This window comes from Suillus bovinus (assembly GCF_016758785.1).
Source record: "Suillus bovinus strain UH-Sbo-P2 chromosome Unknown EDB93scaffold_114, whole genome shotgun sequence".
In the NCBI taxonomy this organism is placed as follows: Eukaryota; Fungi; Basidiomycota; class Agaricomycetes; order Boletales; family Suillaceae; genus Suillus; species Suillus bovinus.
Window position 1 is genome coordinate 47,308 of NW_024542170.1, and position 20,560 is coordinate 67,867.

Below are 20,560 nucleotides of genomic sequence, written 5' to 3' on the forward strand. Positions count from 1 at the left end.
CTATATATTATATTTTTGAATCTCAGGCCGGTCTAGATTCGCTGAGTCCAAACATCATCTGGTTATTTCGTCAAGTAGACCTTATGGAATTTTGTTTGGGGATCTGTACAGCGCTCTAAGTGTGACGCGCGAAATATGTTTGGACGCCGCGCTTATAGAAGCTATTCGTAATGTTGCAACTTGGAATCTTGTATTGCGATTTGCTCTATGGATAGGGGGTCCTGCGATAATTGCCCGCAGGCGTGCCTTACGGTTGATGTCTAGGAGTGTAACACAGAGAGATTACTGAGGAGATCATGTCAACCCCCAAATCAGAAGTTGTTGTAGAATGTCATTGTTAGTACGCGTGCGAGGTGAAACTCATCTGGGTTAAATTTCTAACTTGGCGTCCGTCGTGAACAAGATATGTCACTGGACGACTTAGGCCGACTGTCACTATTCAATGACTTTCTTACACCTCCGCTAAATATATCTGTGATGTTCACAACTATTCACCGACGGTTCCGACTTGACACGATGCCTCCGCCTCCGCCAGTCTGAGCAGCACCTGCTCGCATCTCGTCCTCATCGAGGCCTGCCTCGGCCAGGATCTTCTCTACTTCTTCGAGGATAGGTTTGTACTCCGCTAACGGGGTAACAAAATGAATGGTCAGCGACACACATGGTCAATGCTGACCAACCGCAATCAGACGTACCATACCGTTCTTCTGCAAAGCTGAAGCCATCCCTCCTGAGTTGTTTGCCTCGATGATCGCTCACGCCGTGGGCTTTCTGGGTCCAATATTCGCCTTCATAATGATCAGAGCTAAAGCGAGACTGAGGTAAAGAGAAGCTTACGACTTCGAGCATAAAACAGGGCTAGTGTCTCTCCCGGTTCTGGTGTGCTAATCACATCCTCCGCAGAGCGCGCTGTATCTTTGGATACACCCATGAATGCCGTCGCCTGCGCACGTACCTCGTGGTGCTCGAAGCACCATCAATTTTCACTGCACCACACAACATAATCATGTGTGTACTCACTCGCACATCTACAGGCTCATCAGCTTCTTCGTCATCGTGACTATCATCAAGCTTTTCAAGGTTTAGTCCCACATCATCTTCCCCTGCTCGCGTTTCATTATCACTATCACCATCTTCGTCGCTCTCTACACCCTCGTCATCTTCGTCGCTGCTGCTCTCGTCGCCCTCCACTGGGATAACGATACCGCTGTGCTTAAGGCACGTGTACCGTTCGAGCTTGTCGAGCTGGATAGAATAGAAATCATCAAGTGTGTATTCCCTTGACCCACGCTCAAAGATGCCGCCATAGCTGATATGGGCGGAGAACGATTAAGGCAGTACACGATGATCATGGCAAAGATCCACGTACATGTATAGTGTATTCCTCAGTGCAGCTAACATGGCGTTGTACCGTGGTATTGGGGTTGTTAGTATTGGATCATCAGGATCAACATCAGGGTCCTGCTAGTCTGAGTTAGATATCCAACACCGCATGAGTGGAATCAGACCTTGGTGTTCTTAGCCTCTTGGGTCGTGACTGTATCGTCATCTTCATCCGATTCTCCTTGCTGAACAGCTGCAGGCTTTCGCTTTCCACTTCTCCCGGATTTTTTCTGCTTCTTGAGTGTCATTGATTGCCAACGCCCATTGCCAACGAGTTGATATCCGTAGCTGCGCAAGATTGTGTCAGTCTGCAGTTCCACCACCAGTATAACCGCAAGCCAAGATAACGTCTCACGAGATGACAACAACCCACACGCCGACTGAGGCTCCTTCAGATAACTTACAGATCATTCCAAAATATGCTCTCGAGGCTCTCTTCATCCCTGTCGTCGTCTGTCACGCCGCCAAACAGGATGCCCATACCCTTGGCTGACCATAGTGCCATAGTGCAGCCGCTCCGGATATGCGGCGTGAAGGTTGGTTTCTTTCGCCTTTCCCATTTTAAACTGAGCGAATCCGAGGAGACTGATGTAGATTGTGAAGTTTCGAGTGACATGCTGTGTACGAGCTGCAATGGGATAGGAAGCAGGAGATGGAAAATCCTACCGGAGAAACCAGGTGTCGTCGAGCATTACGCCAACAGGACGTTTACCCTTGGTGTATTCTTTACAATAACCTCCTGCATGCATCATAGGGAAGTGGTGTCTGATGACAAAGTTGCATACATACCATGTAAAACAATTCCTTCTGGCGTGGAGAGAAAGGAGAACCCGCTCCTAGCGCTGCGTAGTAATTGATGTATGACTAGGTAAAATTCGAGGAAGTAAACAGGGAACGACGCACGACAGTTTCCGATCATTATCCTTGAATTCGATCTGTCGCCATTTATACTCCTGAGTATCAAATACCCAGGTATCATTTAGATATTGGGCTTGATTTTTTACATATATTAGTGCAACACGAACAAGCGGGATTCCATGCTGGAGACATACTGCGATACCCTGGGTCATAAAAACCACCAAATAGAACGATGTAGTGCTTCCACATTGCCATTCTGTACAACGCTGAGAATTAGATGAAGCACAAAAGTATTTCTTACGCACCGATGTCCTGACCTCGCGCTGGGTCTGACCTTAGTATCCAAGCGATCCCACGAATGGGTGCTGATATCAAAGCACCAAAAATCCCTGTAGTGATGGAAGGTGTTCTGATGCAATGAGCTAAACTCGCCACCGAACAAGAAGAGCTTTCCTCCTCCAGCTGCCGAAGCGACCACGGCATGTGCGCTGCGAGGCCCAGGGCAAGTAGGGCTCACAAACTTGCGCCACTCATCCTTATCAGGGTTGTAGCGGTAGACGTCGTTGTAAAAGTAGGCCTTGCCATCATCGCTAAAGAATTCACCTCCGATGCACCACAAGTGGTTTCCGCTTGGGCAAGGCGTTAGAGTCGCGTTCGCGCGCCGTGAAGGTGGGCCCTCGACTAGTTCCTCCGTGACCTTGTGTGCATCTTCCCATTCGCGGTTCAGCTACTAGCAGATACCGTTAGGTCAGCTCGATCTTGGACGCATGCGATGGAAATTACCTTGTCGAGGATGGCCTCCAAATCTTCATCATCTAGAGGTGCATCGGTTGTCTTTTTGATCTTCTTCTTTTCTTTCTTGGAAGTCTTGACTTCTGCTTTCTGCTTTTTGGCCGCCTTTGCGGCTGCTTTGCTTGTATTTTTCTTCTCGTTGCCCATCGATCAGACCTCAGAATATTATGGTCAATGATAAGCAGCTGCACAGCCACCCCTCCATGTAAAGTTTTGATTTGTGACCTGTGCTTTTCGATGTAAACAGATGAATACTTTCGAATAAAACATTTTTCGCATCCGCTAAACCTCGCTAGCGGACAAACGGGAAATGACTTCCAGACCGTCCATCCATATCCTACTTTTCGGACGGGAAGCGAATGATCAGCGGGCCCGGCGATAAGACCCACTCGTCAATGAAACTTAAAAGCGGGTAAGGAAATCGAGGATGCACGAGATATTTGTGAGCGGGCAGTACATGCTGTAGGGTATAAAGAATGGTTGTATCTGCAAGTGGATATTTCAACATCGACGCGGGGAGCTCAAAGTAAGGTCGAGACGAAGACTGTGAGAAAATTTGAATGTTTACTCGCAACGCCACCAATGTCTCGGGAGACAACACTGGCGAGCAAGGCACTGGCAGAGGCATTGAACCAATGATCAATGGGCCCATAGTGATGGCACACCGCTTCCATTTATACACAACTTGAGATATACCAATCCATTGTCATCATGCCCTCTGCATCCACTCACGACTTCAACGCGCCCGCTTTCAAGGGAAAAGTTTCCTTCAGCACCGATCTCTTTATCAACGGGGCCAGTTCCTGGATGGATTGGACAATACCACCATCACATTGGTACCAGTACTATGGTATTGGTTACCACTAGTCCGTGCACATCTCGTACAAGTTGGTCCATGGCGCTGTACTCCCTTGGAGACACCCAACGGCGTTGGCGAAAGTCGCAAAACGAAGCTAATGACTATCAGCTAACGCTCTACCAACTTGGTTCCTCTTCCTCATCGACTCGGACCGTTCCTTGTACCTAGGCTATCCATTGATCCAATATTCGCTAGAATCACTCTCAAGCTTCGCACATTACTCTGTGACGGGAAGTACTGTACAGGCAGTAATATTAATTCCTTTCAATCTTCACATCTGTCGCCGGGCCTCTTTTCCCACTTTCATCAAGTGCATGCTCCCGTATGACCTTGGGCTTTGATTGCACACCAGAAAATAACACGTTTGTCACGAATCATGAAGACAACAGAGAGGAAGAGATCCATGGCTAGCCTTCGTGGCCAACGTTAGACGAACAGATTCAAGAGTATCTACGACTTTGCGCAGTGCGTTCTATCTTCGTAACAACCTCCCAATATTCAAGAGCGGCAGTCGCTCATTTCGACAGCCTCTTAAACTCAGGCTTAGTGGTTCACGAGCAAGACTAGGCACTGTCGATGATTTTCAATAAGTTCAGTCATTCCCATTGCTCAAGTAGTACGAAAAACTGATCAACTCCGGACTACTAGGTAGTACACCATCAATCATGATATCAAAAATCTGAATCGCTGTTGCAACGTGCAGCTCGAACTGTCAGCTCAATTTTCAATTTTCGTCCCACGTCGAGCAAGCCCATTGTGCCTTATTGGAAGGCGCGCAGGTGAGTCGCGTGGTTGAATCCTAGTTGCACTGCTCATGCTCATACAAGATCAAATTGAGCAGCAATCTTTATCTGATCAGCAAGGTTTGTCGTTACATGCGCTGACAGACAAGGATGCTGTCAAAGCAACGACAATGGTGAGGAAGGAGAAACGCATTTTATATGCGAAGTGATATAGAATCTTCTGAAAGGAATCTCGAATGATATCTCTGAGGATGAGGGAACACTGTAGGACGACGTTCAACTTTGTAGACTCATGGACACGATTCTAATTAATCAGGCAGAATCGTTATTGCTATCGAATGGCATAAGTTCCGGTAGAACCTGCAACTGTGACCCAATCCATTTCTCATCAAATCACTGCATCTCGCGGGATACGGCGCACCATGGCAGTCCCAAAATACAACCAAGCAAGACACATCATTTAAGTAGTACGAAGAACTAATCAACTCTGAACTATCAAGTATTGCATCATCAACCATAATATCAAAGCAAAATTAGAAACATGATTCACTGTTGCGACCTACCACTCGAACTGCCGGCTCAGTCTTCAATTTTCAACCCATATGTGCAGGTCAACTTTACAGTCTAAGGCGCTCAGGTGAGTCGTGTGGTTGAACCCTGATTGCACTGCTCATACGTTAACATCAAGTTTACAAACCCAGTATAGGCAGCAATCATCATCTGTCATGCAAGGTGTTTCGGTACATGATGCGCTGACAGCCGTATATGCTGTCAAAGCAACGACAACATGGAGGAAAGAGAAACATTTTTTGTGCGAGGTGATATAGAATCTTCTGAGGGGGATCTCAAATGATGTCTCTGAGGATGGGGAACAATGTAGGATGACGGCCAGCTTTGTATACTCATGGACATGATTCTAATCAATTAGGTAGAATCGTTATTGCTATCAAATGGCCGAAATTCCGGTAGAACCTGCAGGAGCGTCTTCTACTGTAATCCTATTGTGAGGGGTGTATTTGATGTGAATTCCTGCATGAAATACTGATTTGAATATGAGCAAGACCAACATTCGACTATACATCGATGCCCAAACGCGAGTCTACACCCCACGTGCGTCTTTGTCTGATTGACCGTCCCATCAACTGACGACTCGGACGTATATGTAAGCTCTTCTCTTTAATTCACCCTTTTATCCAAGTTGCCTCGTTATCTTATCAACCATTATAGAGTACGAACCTTACCCAACGCGGTGACACACGACCTCGACCATTGTGGCACAGTACTATTACTCAAGCCTCGCCTGTGAATCTGCATCTGGTTTTACCTTTACTTCCGCTGGTAACCTTCAAGCTTTAGGACCGTTCTCATAGGTCACAAGTCCCCTCCACTGGGTAGCATGGCAATTTGAGAACCACTGGGTCGCTTTTATTTTTCTGTCTCACTGAACTCGATTTATAATAGCGTGCTCCGGTATTGAGCTTGAGCACCCCACTACCCATCCAAAGAAATACAACTGTTCCCCCTCGACCTCGCTTTGGACTTTGCTGTAATAGTACAGCATTTTCGTGTGTTTACGTTTTCCAGTGCACTGAATAAAGAGAAATACCGTATGTCTCGTTTCTCTTTGGTTTTAGTTAATGGTGATCATTCGTAGTATTCAGCGTTTCAAGGGGACATTAGAGCCAGTACATATATATATCATCGTCTTGCATCACAATATTGATATTCAACATCAACATTCTTTGTCAAAGCGTATACCCCACATAGTGGCATAGCGCCTACTTCGCGGATGACGATGCCGATGAAGATGACGTTCTTGGTTTGGATATTACCCTCATCTATCTATCCATTCCGAACACCAGACTCGGACTCGTCTCGCACTATATATTCGCTGTACCGCTTCAAGAACCGATAGTTTGTTCATCTTTGGAATGAGCTCTCGTTCACACATAAGTTATATTTCTGTTTGTGATACGCGGTACGATTAGCGTGTGGTGTCTTGTAATCACGACCAGATTGTCTTTGTTTTCTCTCAAACTTAGGTCGCATAACACAGTGTGTTCTTGTTAAAATTGTTGTTTGAGGTTTGTTCTATTTACCCGAAGACCAAATGGTACGTAGACTTATACACTGACATCATGTCCTCCATAGTATGCCCAATGTCGCCTTCGTTCATTTCTCAGTCAGCAGGTTTCCACTTATATATTGCTCAATCAACAATAGCACCAATGCGAACGTGAACACTCACTAGTGTACCACCACATGTCGGCTTGTTTTCAGGGTGAGCGGCTTGGACCCACACACGCCTCGTTGACACAGGAATCATTGATATTGCAACAATCAGTATACGCTGAGCACCAGCCTCCAGGCTCGCTACATGGCTTTCTGCGCAAGTTCCCAGTTTCGTCACGCGTGTATTGCTGCCTTGCTGTGACAGACACTGTTATAGATGCTGCCAATGCAACAATGAAGGTGAGGTAGAAAAAACGCATTGTTTGTTCGAAGTTCTGCTGAGGTGCTCGAGCGATTTCTTTCGAGGGAGGCTGGTGACAGTGGTTAGAAGATGACTTTCTTTTAAATTATCGCAAAATGGTTATGCCTGGCGGATGATACCGCGGTAGAACCTATTCCTTCCAGTCATTTCGTGGGTGTAGCAATTTTCCTGCAGTCCTGTCGCCGAGATGCACCGGTGACATGGCAGCTGTGACGAGCATATTCATATTACCAGAAGCGTGGGATGTCAAATGGACGGATGTCCACACGGGCAAACAAATGGGTGGGATTATTGCCGACACGTGCTTCGTACAACCAAACTTGAAGACAAAACCATCGTGACCGCGTGCAGCTTTAATGCCATCAAAGAAGGTTTGTGCTTCCCAGCGCCTCGCTCATTGGCCCCCCGAAGCATAGTTAGCTCATCCATCTAAAGTCCATGCCAGCAGCTGATACTTTTCAGGCCCTCCCCTACTGGTCCACTAGCAGGGTCCAGGCATCTATCACATCACGTCGGCCACCTCGTCCATTGTCTCGGCTATTACGCTAGTGTCATGAGCCCGCAAAGACATAGATCGATGGCCTGTTGTAGAAACCGCACTGCCCAGTATCCACGTATCCGTAATAATCCATCATGAGCTGATGGCATGGTCGCATGACTCGGCTATGCTCATCAGCCTGAAGCCAAAAACGACCAGCCAAGCAAAAGAAACGTGACTCTGTATGTCACTGCCGCTGTATTGACGAATGAAACTCGATGGAACCGTCACTAAGGCAGTACCAGGGTCGCGCGATACCAAGATGTGAACGATGTTGGCATTTTTTGAAACTGGGGAACATCATTTTTACGACACTGATATCAACAAGTGAATCATGCGCTATCCAAACTTGGAACAATCAAAGAAACCTAAGAGCCCGTCTGATCTTAAAAATACTCCACGAGCATCTGCACTTTCTTCATCTCACTTGCTGGAGAGCGTAGAAGCTCATCCAGTAACTGATTACAACAATAAATCAGCACCCGCATAAATGATACGGCAGACCAGTTGAAAATACGACGCAATAGATCCTGACTCACCTCTCCCGCCGATAAGAATCCATCTACAAGGACTCCAAGAACACCCTTTAATTCTTCATCTGCCTTCAATGCAGCCCTTGCCTCTTCCCAAGACATCGGCATCCGCCGCGTAACACCCACTGCCTCCCTTTCTGCCTCAGTCATAAGCGCAGCGGGCGTAGCACAATCTTGCTCTACGAGCGGTGCTTGAGATTGGATGCCAAGAAGCCCAGAGCCGATGAGACTGGCAAGAACGAGGTAAGGGGAAGACGTGCCATCTACACATTTTATTTCGAAATGGTTTTTCGAGGGAGCGTTGGTTGCGGGATTTGGATCTAAAGATGCAGCAGGAACACACAAGCGTACGGGCGCCTCACGGTTGTCCCTTCCCCACGCGACCCATGTCCCGCCGCTCCAAATTCCATCGAGCATGCGTGCATAGGAGGCACGTAGGGGGAGCGTGAATGCACAGCAAGCTTGGAGGTGTCTGAGTACACCAGCCAGGAAAACGCTTTCGAGGGGAGTGATAAGATTGTCTGACGTGCCTGCAGGCGATTTGGATGGATGCTCGGAATTGATAGGATGTACGGAGATATGAGTGTGAGCTGCACTGCCACCTATACGAGAGCGTGAATCAGACAGGGTGGACTCAGGGTGTGAACATATTGGCAGAAGACGGAGAGAAATGATCGACTACGGAAATGATACGTACAGTTATCGGCATGTAACCTTGGTGCAAACGTCGCACGAAACCCGTGTTTGCTTGCAACGTTGGTGATTGTCTCCCGTGTGTGCACAAGCGCATCAGCAGCTTCAAGAGGTGGGAGTGGACCAGTTATGACCTCATACTATGAGGCAGTACAAAATCAGTGGATAGAAAGACCAACAAAAGTCGGCTACACCAACCTGCCCCGGCGCCGCTTCAGAATGATACATCATCAGTTCGATTCCGCTTTCGATGAGCCCACGTGCAATCTCCTCGATCACTTCTGTTTCCTTGGTTCCCGAAGGTAGCGCTCGTGCGCTGTTCCACCCATGTGGATTGACCCCCTCGATCGGGTCTGTGCTTTTGAGGAGAATGAATTCGGTCTCAAATCCAACAAGGAACGCGGCATTGTAAGATTTGGCGGTGCTGGACGTCCAAGTGAGTTCACAATCAACTGGTGTCAGAGAGGACGCACTTGACGATACGATGCAGTGCCGATCGTGGACACATGGGTACACCCGTACCAAGGACGCGGCCTGGAGCAGGGACCTTATCCTGGAACCAGCCCATAATACTTACATGTCCTGGCGCGTAGGAACACAACCTGATGGATGACAAATCGACGACAAACAGGTACTCCCCTATAGGCCCAAATCCAGGTGCGGTTCTGTTAATCACGAAGCCGAAGACGCATTGGGCGATGGTTATACCCGGCCTGGAGGAAGCGAGGAGGCGATGGAAGGATTTGAGAGGGACAACGCGGAAACTAGTAACGTTGGCTAGATCGACCCAGGTGATTCGCACGGAGTGGATGTTGTATTGCACTCCTAGGGATTCAACCGAAATCGTGTTGGCTTTGATTGCCTGGGGTGAGTAAGGTGCGTATTTAGGCGAGGTGGACATCACTGCAGATTGAAAGAGTTGTTGATCTGGTATCAATTCAAATCCGCAGCTATATATACGCCTCGCTCTCGAGCGTTAATTTGACAATCTATTGTAAACATCAATAAGGCTAAGTTGTGATGGTGGACGAGGAGCGCAACGTAAAAGAAGTTATGTAAGATTTCGGAAATATCCTATCTGAGAACATCCCTGAAACCACCCCTCCGGCGCATAAAAGTCCGGGGCGCACTGCGGCAAGAACGGGGGCAAAGCTGGTAGCTAACAGACGGCACGTCGGACATTAAAAACACCCTCGACATTCAACTACAGCACCAATACCCGATACCTCCAGCTCACTTCAATGCTTCCTAACTAACAATCTATTCTTTATCAACTATTTACATGACAATACCATGTTGCTTCGATCACACTGCCCACCATATCCAAAGCCCTAGTAGCTAGCCATGAGTGATTACTAGCAACCCACCCTCTCCTTTGATACTGCCCTGCTTGAACTTTACTGGTAGAGGTAGCCCACACCCGCTGGGGCTCTGGACAGTAACTATTGAGGAGCGGTACAGTTGCGGACAAGCAAACTCGACAAATCTGGTCTTTGATTTTTATGCACTCCACAGTTGCTCGAATCATACTTTTAATGCTATAGACATCATATTTAGGACATAATGAAGTAATTTGCACAAGCCAATCTCTCTCAGGCAAGGTCCAACTTTGCAACTAGTCAAAATTTGGCCAACCCCCCAAACAAATTGAGAAAAATCCCAAAAAATGCGGAAAATGTTCTTTAGGCTAGTGCAAGTTTGATCCTGTGGTCAGAATTTATAAAAGGTTAGCGTACATAAAGAAAAAAAAAGTCTAACACTTGCTGTGTTTGAAGTCACTGAAAATGAGCCGCGGACACCCACCCAAGTGCAAACAACAACAGAATCTCAAAGGGCTTTGAAATCAGTGTCGTGCAGCCAGTATCTCATCAATTTCCAAATAAAATCACTCTGAAGACTTGCCTTCAAAAAGAATGAGGCTTTCATATTCATGTTCTCGAGTCCCCAGCCCTAGGAGTGTTAGTGATTGTTCAGAAGAAAATTGGCAACCCCCTACTGTCCTCGACAGTCTAAAATTTGTTGCTAATTATGATGAATCAGATATTGAGTCAGACCAAGAGGATATCACTCACTTGGATGAGCTGGATGACACCAACTGCTGTTCATGGCTAATTGATCTTGCAGCATCCATGGATGATGATCCACATGACAAGACATGGCTGCCTCCGAGGGAAGCCATGTGCAGAGCCCAACAAACAGCCCGAGCTCCTTCAGTGAATTCACCCATCTCAGATGGGCAGCCAAACGTGACAATGTACCAATGGGGACGGGCTATCCCATGAACCTTGTACATAGTATTGGGGTTGGTGCAAATCAGGCTATACTGTCAATATTATCCATAACCAACTCTGATTACCTACAACAGGTTCCCTTTACCTCTCCCTGCCCCAGTACCAGGTCTCTCTCAGTCAATCCCTCCCATTGCAACGTTACCACCTGTAGGGATGGTCAGTATCCCTGGCGGTGCAACCTCTGGTACAATTGCAGGTCCATTGAGACCTTGCAAACAACAATTCAGCACTAGCCCCCCATGTCCTGTCGAGCGAGCACGGAAGGCTATCACCAAGTCAAAGTGTTTGGCCGATACCGAAACCGATGCAGTTCGCATCGGCAACAACAAGACAAAGGCCAAGGGAAAGGGAAAGGCCAAGGCAAGGACTCTGTCACCGGATGGTGATAATCCGGATGTCGATGTATGATGTTTTTTTATGTACTTACCCCCACTGACAAAGGAACTCAGGCACTGAATTTGAGATGAGACATGGTCAAAAAGGTGCGCTCATCATTTTTTCTCACAACAGGCAATTATATTGGTATTCGCAGAAGTTACCGGTTGTTGTCATCCGTGCTCTGCCTCCACCACCACCACCTTCAAAGAAGGACGAGATGCCAGATTGGGATGATTCAGAAGTGGAGGAAGATGTAGAGGATGAAGTTGAACTTACTGACTACAAGGAAAAGGCAAGTACCATGTATTTCTACCGGCTGATAACTCATTTGGATCCAGACAAAGGTCAAGCCGGGCAAAGGCAAAGAACCAGTAAGTTTGTATATCCTAGACCCGGTGTTATATATATCTAATATTCTGTCAGTCTAAGTCCGGTGAATGCCAGGCAGGAACCAAGAAGGGTGACACCAAGGGCAAGGGCAAGTGTCGGCGTCCGGTATGAATTCTGTGCCATCCGGTGGTGTCATACTGATGGCCTCTATAGCAACCCATCGGTTCATCTCTGCAGCCATGTATGAGATGTACATCTATGAACCTGGAATGTGAACCATGGGTCACAAAGAGGGGCGAGCTAGCCCGTACTTGCACCCTCTGCAACAAGTGGAGGATGAGATGTATCCAGGCGGTTGAACCAGCCATGCACACATCTGACAAGACTGCCATGCCCACACATCCAGTTGCACCTATCCTCACTTGCTCCAAGATGACCATCAAGATCAGGAACGCTAAAAAATCCACAAGAAAAGGTAGTCTCTCAGTTTCTCTTGTGTGTGTTAGCTGATCTATCCATTTAGATACACATACTTGTCGTCCTAGTCCCATCTCAGAGGCCCTGGATGTTGATGTCGAGATGCTCGATCCTGATGCTGTCGCAGGTCCCGGTGATCCCAGTCCCACCTCGCATGATGCACCTTTGGCATCTGCAGATGATTTTCCTGCAGATCATTGGATCAAACCTGTCGATGACCACCTCCTATCTCCAGCGTCATTTGAGGACACACCAGGTGAAGTCCGGTACTCGCCTGTCTATCTGGCTTGCACTTACAGACCCTATTCCCCTGTCACTGCTTCCCTACCCTTGCAGTCCGACCAGCATCCCCGTCCTTCCATGGATGTGGATATCGAGGCGATGTTGGCCCAGATTCAGCTCAATATGGTGGAGCTCTGCACACACGATGAGACCATTCATACCAAGCTGTCTGATTGCATCAACCGGCTGCATGCTGACTATACCGGACAATTGGGCATCCAGAAGGGACTGGTAGATACTTTGGCCACCCAGGTGAGTGGCATTGCTCATTACCTTAGAGACAACCAATGGACGGCTGCAGCAATGGTCTCAACTCCACCCTCATTCAACCCACCACCCATTGTCATCCCTGGTACCCCCATATTCCCTGAATTCAGTTCTATCAGTGCCTTGGGTCGTGCTGTCACCAACAACGTCTTTACTCCAGTCAGGCATAAATTCTCCTGGTTTTGCTTCATTCCTTGTCCCTTAACAGGCCATTCATTTCCTCTACACATGGTGAACATTCCACAAGACTGGGCATTATACCAGACCTACCTAGCTGGTGAATTGGTGTATGACATCTTCATCTCCAAAATTTCCCAACAACCGGTACAGCAAATGAGCACTGGGCTCTTGGATATCGACACATGCATTGCTTTGGAGCACCTTGCCAATGTCCTGGCCATTGCCTATACTAATCCTGGTATGCTTTCTTTGATGATATTATCCTTACCGGTCAAATAACCTGCCAGCAGTTCATCTTGAAATTGACATGGTTAGGTACAATGAATCACTTGACAAAACTGAATCTGGTCAAAGTGACAAATGAGAGCAAGCTCTTTTGGAGAAATTCCCTCCTACTCAGCAGCTTTTGTTGACAACACCGAGCATTATCATTGATTCCAGAGGAAGGATTATCGTCTGGTATTTGCCTGGAGGAATGACCGGTATGATGATGGTATGTCTTCTATCCACATTCATTTTTATTTCATCTTATCTGGTATATATGACAAATTCAGACGGATATGTACTGCGCCACACATTCCATGCGTGATTTGTTGATTGATAGCATCACAACCAGGAAGGTCACAGAATGGAGGACCCATGAGTCCAATTTTTACCCGAGTCTGGATGGAAAGGTTACCCCTGGTTGCATCAATATATCACCAGCATGGCTTCAGCAAGGAATAGAGGTATGTATGGTCCATATGGATTGAGGTTACCGGACTGAAGTGTTGTAGAAACACGGTTTCCCAAATCTTGATCCGGAAGATGGCTTCTCACCTGGAGTATCAGCCACATTGAAAGGTGACAGTGGCCACAATATCATGACCTCATTACAAAGGTCTAGTATCCTTGTCTCTGCGGCACTTCAGGTCATGCACCCAGACCTTTTTCAAGCTGGAATAGAAATCCATGTCAGGCTGGGTGAATGGACAATTCATTATTAGTTGCAAGACATGTACTATCACCTAGAGTGTTGGACATCTGTCTTCAATGTGGTGTCAGTCATCTGCAACCGCCGTTCACCACCTCATAGAGATCCCAAATGTTGACCGGAGGCATTTGATATCATGACAACTGCAGGTATTTATCACCTGGTCGTGATGGATTTCATGAATCTTGGTATCAAATTTCTATACGACTCAGGGTCAATGTTGGCTGCATCATGTTGCCTTGTGAGACATCACATGAATGTTGAAGAGGGCAGTCATATTGTCACTGCATGGTACATGAGAGACAGTATCCATAATTTTGTCGGAACTCCAAGGACAGACTATGCAAAGTATGGCAATGTACAATGCAGTGACCTGGATGTTTAGACAAGGGATCATACATGTAGCCTTCCTAATCTTTTTTGAATGTTGATTTAGATTGTTCGATACAATGCACATATCAGAGAAAATTCACTATTGCAGTTTGGTTTCCATTTTAGAAGCTGCCTTGATGATATCTCCTGGATGTACCAGTTGTTGCATCTGACATCCATTCATCTGCCAGAATCAGGTACATGAGCAACACACACTTATATACCAGCTGGGACATCTATTGTGGTCTACTTCAATCAGTATTCACCTACCTAGTGTTTTAGCATAATTAGTATCCTTGTATAGATCACCCCAAATATCCACCAATGTATCCTAGTCTACCCCAGCTGGAGGTCTGCAATTTGACTGGGTGATCTTTTCAACCAGGTGGTGCATTCCAGGGGGTGATGTTTTTGACCATGTGGTGCATTCCAGAGGGTGATGTTTTCGACCAGATGGTGCACTCGACCGGGTGATTTGTTCGACCGGGTGGTGCGTTTGACTGGGTGATTCATTTGACTGGATCCCCTGTGTATATGAATCTTTTGGCCCACTTGTCTGTATTGTAGGCCAGATTATATTGATAATTTTGTATATACCAGTATATTCCTATACAAATGTCTATACTATATGCCCTCGGCCCATCCGTTGGCATCGGGTACTGACATTCATCCGGCCCACTCGTCTCCACTGTGGACCGGATTCTGTTGATAATTTTATATATACTAGTAGATTCCTATACTATTGTCTATACCATATGGCCTTGGCCCATACGTGTGCCCTGGGTACAAACATTCATCCAGCCCATTTGTCTATATTCCATGCCCTTGGCCCTTCCGTTGGCATCAGGTACTGATGTTTGTCCAGCCCACTTGTCTCCATTGTAGACCAGATTCTATCCACAATGTCCTACATACTAGTACATTCATATACTACTGTTCATATCATATACCCCTGGCCCATCTGTCTGTCTTGGGTACAAATGTTCACTCAGCCCACTCATGTACCATGGCACAATTATTCCCATGGGCCCACATGGGATGGCCCGTCCCTAGTGGTACATTGTCACACTTGGCTGCCCATCTGAGATGGGTATATGTTACTGTATTATGTGAGATTGAAGCTGAGCTTCATGTGTTAGTACTTGAGAGGAGAGAGCAAGTCAAGATGTTATTTACGATCACTGATCCATATTCCCTGCAATGAGAACACCTGCTGTTACAAGAACATCTTGATGCTTGGGCCCCTACTATTTTTCTCCTGATCCTCCTCGTATCAGCCCTTGCATCACACCCTTACCCCGACCTTACTCTCGTCATACTGGTCATCCTTGCATTCTCCTTCGCCCTCTACCTGTCGCTGCAGCAGAGCCAGTACATCTGGCCGGATCCTTTTGCTGACGAAGCATACCCATGCTCCGTTCCACCTCCTGACTGATCCTGTGGACAGTCCCCTTACCATCTGGATGGTAACCTATGATACGACGCATGCCACGTCCCCTATGCCCAGTTCCCTTTCTAGATCTATGACTTTGTGCGCAGTCGCACATGTTACTTATATTTAGCTCCGCAGTTGCACGGTCGTGCCCCTGCGCATTTCACTTCTTATTTCGATCTTTGACTCACTTTCTTATCTGCACGTTCAGGATCACCCGTGTATCACCTCGAACGTGCCTTCCTTTTATGGTCTTACCCTTCACCAGTTCCCTCTTCTGGTAGTATGAGTTATCACCCACTAATACACTTCATGTCCTCTATATAAACTCGTTACCATGTACCATATTCCTTAACTTGAATCTACTTGGTTCTTGACCTCCTACTCTCACCAGAGTGATCCTTTCTGCCTAGCCAGCAGTCTATATTCTATCCTCTTATCTGCTCTTCACGGATAAGTCTTTAGTCTCGATCTTTACTCATCGACTTCGTCAACGAGCAAAGCCCCTGTTAACTAGTCGGACTTCTGTCCTTCTAATTAATGACGATCTTACGATTAACCTTCGGGTGTCATAAGCCTCGGCCGATATAGCTTATCGTCTAGCACCCGCTTGACATAAGCTACCCGATTTGGACATAGGCATCAAATCTTACTTGCCGAAGCCTCACCAAGTAAGACCCCTAACCTTGGGCTAGCCCAAGGACGTCCTTGACTGTTGACGACACACGCTCTGTTTGAGCGTCGCCAACAGATACCATCCAAGTCGTAACACCTGCGCAAATTAATCCAGCCTGTGCGAGTCATGGATTGCAGTCTTCCTATAGTATAGGAACTTAATGACCACCCTGGTGATAAGAGTCAGAGTGACTCGGAGTGCAGAGGAGTGACGTGGCATGGATGAGGCCTAGGTTTGATGCGACATAAGTGTTTGAACATGAATTTGTGACAGTGTAGTCCTGTGTCACAGTGCATCACAACCGTGGCAGGTGCAACAAGACTGCATCAATTTCACCCGATGGCCCAAACCTGTGGTTCCAGACACATGCCTTTGCATATATTGACACGTAGTGAATACTTACATATGTTTAAAAAAAGTGTGAAGCCGACAGAAATTGAGAGGTTCAAACCTGTTCGAACCTATTCACTACCAGCCCAAACCCCGAACCTCTAGAAAGGTTCGGTTCTGAGTCTTGGCCGAACCTTGGACTGGACCATGTGTCCGGTTCAGAAAGGTTCAGGTTCAAACCAAGGTTCAGAACAAGACTGCGGCAGCACTACACAGGAAGAGTGGCAGAATGGGCAGTTCAGAAGCAAAAACAGCACCGCCAAGTCTCACAGTGTGCCATGATGTCAATAGAAGCGGTACTCCACAGAGCGCAGCCTGCACAGACATAAATATATGTTGTTGAAAATGGCCGAAAATTTGGCCAGCCTGAAAACACATGGGAAAATTCAAACAACACCAGTTTTAGAGGTAATTCGACACTCGGAATCTATTCCTGTACTCAGTTTGATGCCAAAAAAATTTCTCTGAGCCAAAAACAAAGTTGTCGAGTTTGCTTGTCCGCGACTGTAGCTGAGACTCATACGAGGTCCATACGAAAATAATAAGGAGTGATAAGATTAACATGTACTATTAGACGTACCTAGGGTGTTTTGAAAGTCCGCTACCTGGCTGTTTCTTGCCGCCGGACTGTGGATATATCCACCGTAGCACTGTACTTTGTGCCGGACAGGTTTTAGCTGGAGGGTTGGTTTCAGTGACCTTTTCTCCTATCTAAGGACAAGAATGTTTGATTATATTACATAATATTTCGAAAATTTCCTTATAATTAAAGATCGTTATAAACCTAACTTGAGCCCAGCGGGGAACTAATATTTTACCACCTTTTACCGCCAGTGAAATTACATTCAAAAGGTACTCTAGAGTGCTCTGGAGTGCTCTAGCCATGTCCAGATATGCTTTTGATTGAAATCTTGCAAGAGGTAAAATGTTGAGACCCCCGATGTGTAACTGATGAGTATCTCCTTGTTAATATTAGTGTTTTTATGAAGGTATTATTGCATATGGTCAGTGGATTGTCCTGACTAGTCATCACATGCATCACAAGCCGTCAGCCTGAGCTACCGAGAACCACCCATTTATCAGCTTCCCGTGAACTTCTACAGGACATACTCATCTTCATCATCAAGGATGTGCCAAAATGTCCCAACATTTTCTCGTGTGGAGAGACCATCATCTCTGAAAATTTTGCCTGTTCACCCCTGCTCTTCACTCGGGTGTGCCACCTTTGGTGAGTTGTGGCACATTCAATCATCAAAGTTGGACTTCCAGGAAATTTCCATCGAAGCCATTCCTTCCATCTCTGCTTTCCATCTTGGCTTGCTCAGGTCTGGCAGTCAGCCTCTTACCACTCGCATGGAATGTGTTCCCCACACATAATAGTCGTCCCCCAAACACTCAACTACTCGAAATAATTTTTGCCGAAATGACGCGTTGGGAAACAGTATTTGGCACGTTCTCGGATGTACTATTTGAACGGTGTGAGAACTTCAACACCCTAGTTGAGATCCCTGCGGTGTAGTCAGCCATCGGATGTTTTGGTCCATTGTCAAGTACCATTTGATCCAGACCTACTGCTACCTGCAAGCTGATACATGCCTCTACCTTTTGAATGCCTCTGCCGCTGTCATACGCTCCTCTTCTGCGTTCTTTTCTCATTTGGAGACCCTCGTGGTCAATCATATTGCATCAGGTCGGGGCTTCAGGAGCCTTTCGGTCACATTCTCTCACCTTGAATCGGTGGCTATTACATCATTGTCAATGGGATCGTGTTATTGAGCTATTTCGTGAACTTCGCCTTCCGATATTGCAGAAATTGAATGTGGTGGGAAATCCAAACATACCACAGGTGGAAAGCATTATGACGGCACTTGCAGTTGCAGGGTCATGTAATACGAGTGATAGAATGTTGGTCGTGTTTGTGGCCGAGTGTTCTGTGGAAGAACATTTGTATCCATAACGTTGAGCCGCTGCTCTCAGTCGCGCGAGAGGTTGCTATCTGTGGGGAAGTTGTAGCATGCAGGGCACCAGTCATGCCGGGGGACAGTTGAATTTGGGCCTGCGGCTGTCCAGTAATCACTGTAGTCACAGCGTGATCGAGGTTTCTGGATCTATCAATATCAGTTTACAAATACTTTAAGTTGAGAGGTAACCTATCCCTCCACCAAACAAATTATTTCCCGTACAATCACTTTGCTAGTATATCAGTAGTGCACCAATAATGCAGTCCAGCAACCAACCCATTGAGAACACAATGCACATTCTCTCTAAAATCAGGTCAGATTATGATGCGGAGAAAATGTCCCATACAATTCGCGGCTACAGGCATTAGCACAGACCACACAGTCGAGGGGAACAATAGGTGATGAAATGCATTGACAACTACGCCACCACATCCAACTTCCAAGGCTGGATTGTGTCTACCGTCACGGTTCAAAGCTACTTCACTGCAGTTATGGACTGGACAATGAAAGGAAGGCTTACACAGGGACAGGCGCGTTAATACTGTCAAGTGGGTCGTGCTGTAGCACCTGAGGGATGTGGCAAGGACATCATACCAGGCGATACATTCGAGTGATACCATGACATGTGAGTTCACTGTGGCAGATCTCAGATTCCTCATACTGGAGAGATACATTGCATTTACCAGGATGAGACAGAACTGTAGGCGCCCGAGGTTGGCCAAAGATATCGAAGATTCAGATGCACAACTGAAAAGAGCAAAAGAAATAAAAACAAATGTAATCCTGTAGGTGGTGGATATAGAAGTAGGTGGGGAGGGAGAGGAGTAGAACTCGAGGAGTGGGCCCTCGTGAGCTTATCAAGGAGAACGTGCTGTACAACCATATATCCGTCACGTAGTAGTGAAGAATGTATGGTCGGAGCTAGTTGCATTATCAATCTATTCGAAGCGGTGAGGATGCAAAAATGAGATACGAGAATTCAGTTGCACCAAATCCTGCAAGAGGCCAAGAACCAAGGCTAAACCTTCGAGATTCCGTCCCAGAGTGTATTTGGAAGAAGATTGGACTAGCCCTGTACCATCTGTGTGCCTTTTGTACACGAATGATATCCACTGTTCTCCACTGGTGACAACACCCCTGACGACAAATAAGTTATCATACTGTTAGACTACTCACAGAACATAGAATGACAGAGAGCTGACCCCTGCAATCGGCAATACGAAGCCGTAGCAATTGCAGCCTGAGGTAGAGCAGCCCGAACATTATTGCGCTTGGCTTCGAAGATGTTGGACATCATTGGTCCCTGGATGTAATCGGGATTCGCCAGTGCTGTGGTCGGATCGCCCAGGAGTAGTGATGTGCAAGGCCCAGCTCGGCTCAAAAGCCGGGGCTATGGCTCGGCTTGATAGGGCTCAGGCTCCTTCAGATTGCAGGCCAGGCCCTCCCCAACGGCTCAGGCTTGGTCAGGCTTGGCTTAGGGCTCAGGCCTTGGCTTCAAGTGCGTCGATATCACGACTGCGCCACTCTCGTCAAGGCTTGGACGGTTCGTCGATACCTGTGACTTCGATATCGGTAAGAAAGCCTTCCGCATCGACTGAATCGGCATTAGGTAGGGGTACTACAATCATTTGTTAGTGAGTTAGTGTGATAAGAGGACA

The 20,560-nt window shown here is 46.9% G+C and overlaps 4 protein-coding genes across 4 annotated transcripts; 1 reads left to right on the forward strand and 3 right to left on the reverse strand.

The window, feature by feature from the left end:
• Positions 1–183: 183 nt before the first annotated feature.
• Positions 184–3,567, reverse strand: EDB93DRAFT_1182137 (galactose oxidase). The gene is made up of 13 exons (XM_041450680.1): positions 3,025–3,567; positions 2,547–2,968; positions 2,436–2,497; positions 2,287–2,374; positions 2,173–2,225; positions 2,050–2,122; positions 1,788–2,000; positions 1,509–1,671; positions 1,370–1,461; positions 1,021–1,309; positions 838–964; positions 696–788; positions 184–625 (listed from the first exon to the last, which is right to left on the reverse strand). The coding sequence occupies exons 1-13, from the start codon at positions 3,178–3,180 to the stop codon at positions 492–494; spliced, it is 1,965 nt and encodes a 654-aa protein (XP_041301795.1). The 5' UTR covers positions 3,181–3,567; the 3' UTR covers positions 184–491.
• A 4,361-nt stretch (positions 3,568–7,928) lies between these two features.
• On the reverse strand, positions 7,929–9,926 carry EDB93DRAFT_1182164 (uncharacterized protein). The gene is made up of 5 exons (XM_041450681.1): positions 9,367–9,926; positions 9,092–9,317; positions 8,898–9,033; positions 8,207–8,802; positions 7,929–8,125 (listed from the first exon to the last, which is right to left on the reverse strand). Exons 1-5 carry the CDS (start codon positions 9,792–9,794, stop codon positions 8,054–8,056), a joined length of 1,458 nt encoding a protein of 485 aa, XP_041301796.1. The 5' UTR covers positions 9,795–9,926; the 3' UTR covers positions 7,929–8,053.
• Positions 9,927–11,048: 1,122 nt separating this feature from the next.
• On the forward strand, positions 11,049–14,917 carry EDB93DRAFT_1108643 (uncharacterized protein; the record flags this gene model as incomplete). Its single annotated transcript, XM_041447866.1, has 14 exons — positions 11,049–11,218; positions 11,259–11,586; positions 11,717–11,815; positions 11,901–11,933; positions 11,986–12,057; positions 12,106–12,389; positions 12,438–13,336; positions 13,542–13,591; positions 13,653–13,826; positions 13,875–14,061; positions 14,221–14,429; positions 14,508–14,640; positions 14,748–14,794; positions 14,843–14,917. 14 exons carry the CDS (start codon positions 11,049–11,051, stop codon positions 14,915–14,917), a joined length of 2,760 nt encoding a protein of 919 aa, XP_041301797.1.
• A 4,923-nt stretch (positions 14,918–19,840) lies between these two features.
• On the reverse strand, positions 19,841–20,196 carry EDB93DRAFT_1256196 (uncharacterized protein; the record flags this gene model as incomplete). The annotated part of the gene is made up of 2 exons (XM_041453907.1): positions 19,841–20,039; positions 20,105–20,196. The coding sequence occupies 2 exons, from the start codon at positions 20,194–20,196 to the stop codon at positions 19,841–19,843; spliced, it is 291 nt and encodes a 96-aa protein (XP_041301798.1).
• Between the last annotated feature and the right edge of the window lie 364 nt (positions 20,197–20,560).

Bases quoted from the DNA above. Each gene is read 5' to 3' on its own strand.
- EDB93DRAFT_1182137 (XM_041450680.1), bottom strand. From the start codon at position 3,180: ATGGGCAACGAGAAGAAAAATACAAGCAAAGCAGCCGCAAAGGCGGCC. The intron at 2,969-3,024 runs GTAATTTCCATC...ATCTGCTAGTAG, and splicing joins TGGAGGCCATCCTCGACAAG to CTGAACCGCGAATGGGAAGA. The intron at 789-837 runs GTAAGCTTCTCT...ATCATTATGAAG, and splicing joins CCTGTTTTATGCTCGAAGTC to GCGAATATTGGACCCAGAAA.
- EDB93DRAFT_1182164 (XM_041450681.1), bottom strand. From the start codon at position 9,794: ATGTCCACCTCGCCTAAATACGCACCTTACTCACCCCAGGCAATCAAA. The intron at 9,318-9,366 runs GTGCGTCCTCTC...TTGGACGTCCAG, and splicing joins GCACTGCATCGTATCGTCAA to CACCGCCAAATCTTACAATG. The intron at 8,126-8,206 runs GTGAGTCAGGAT...TGTTGTAATCAG, and splicing joins GATTCTTATCGGCGGGAGAG to TTACTGGATGAGCTTCTACG.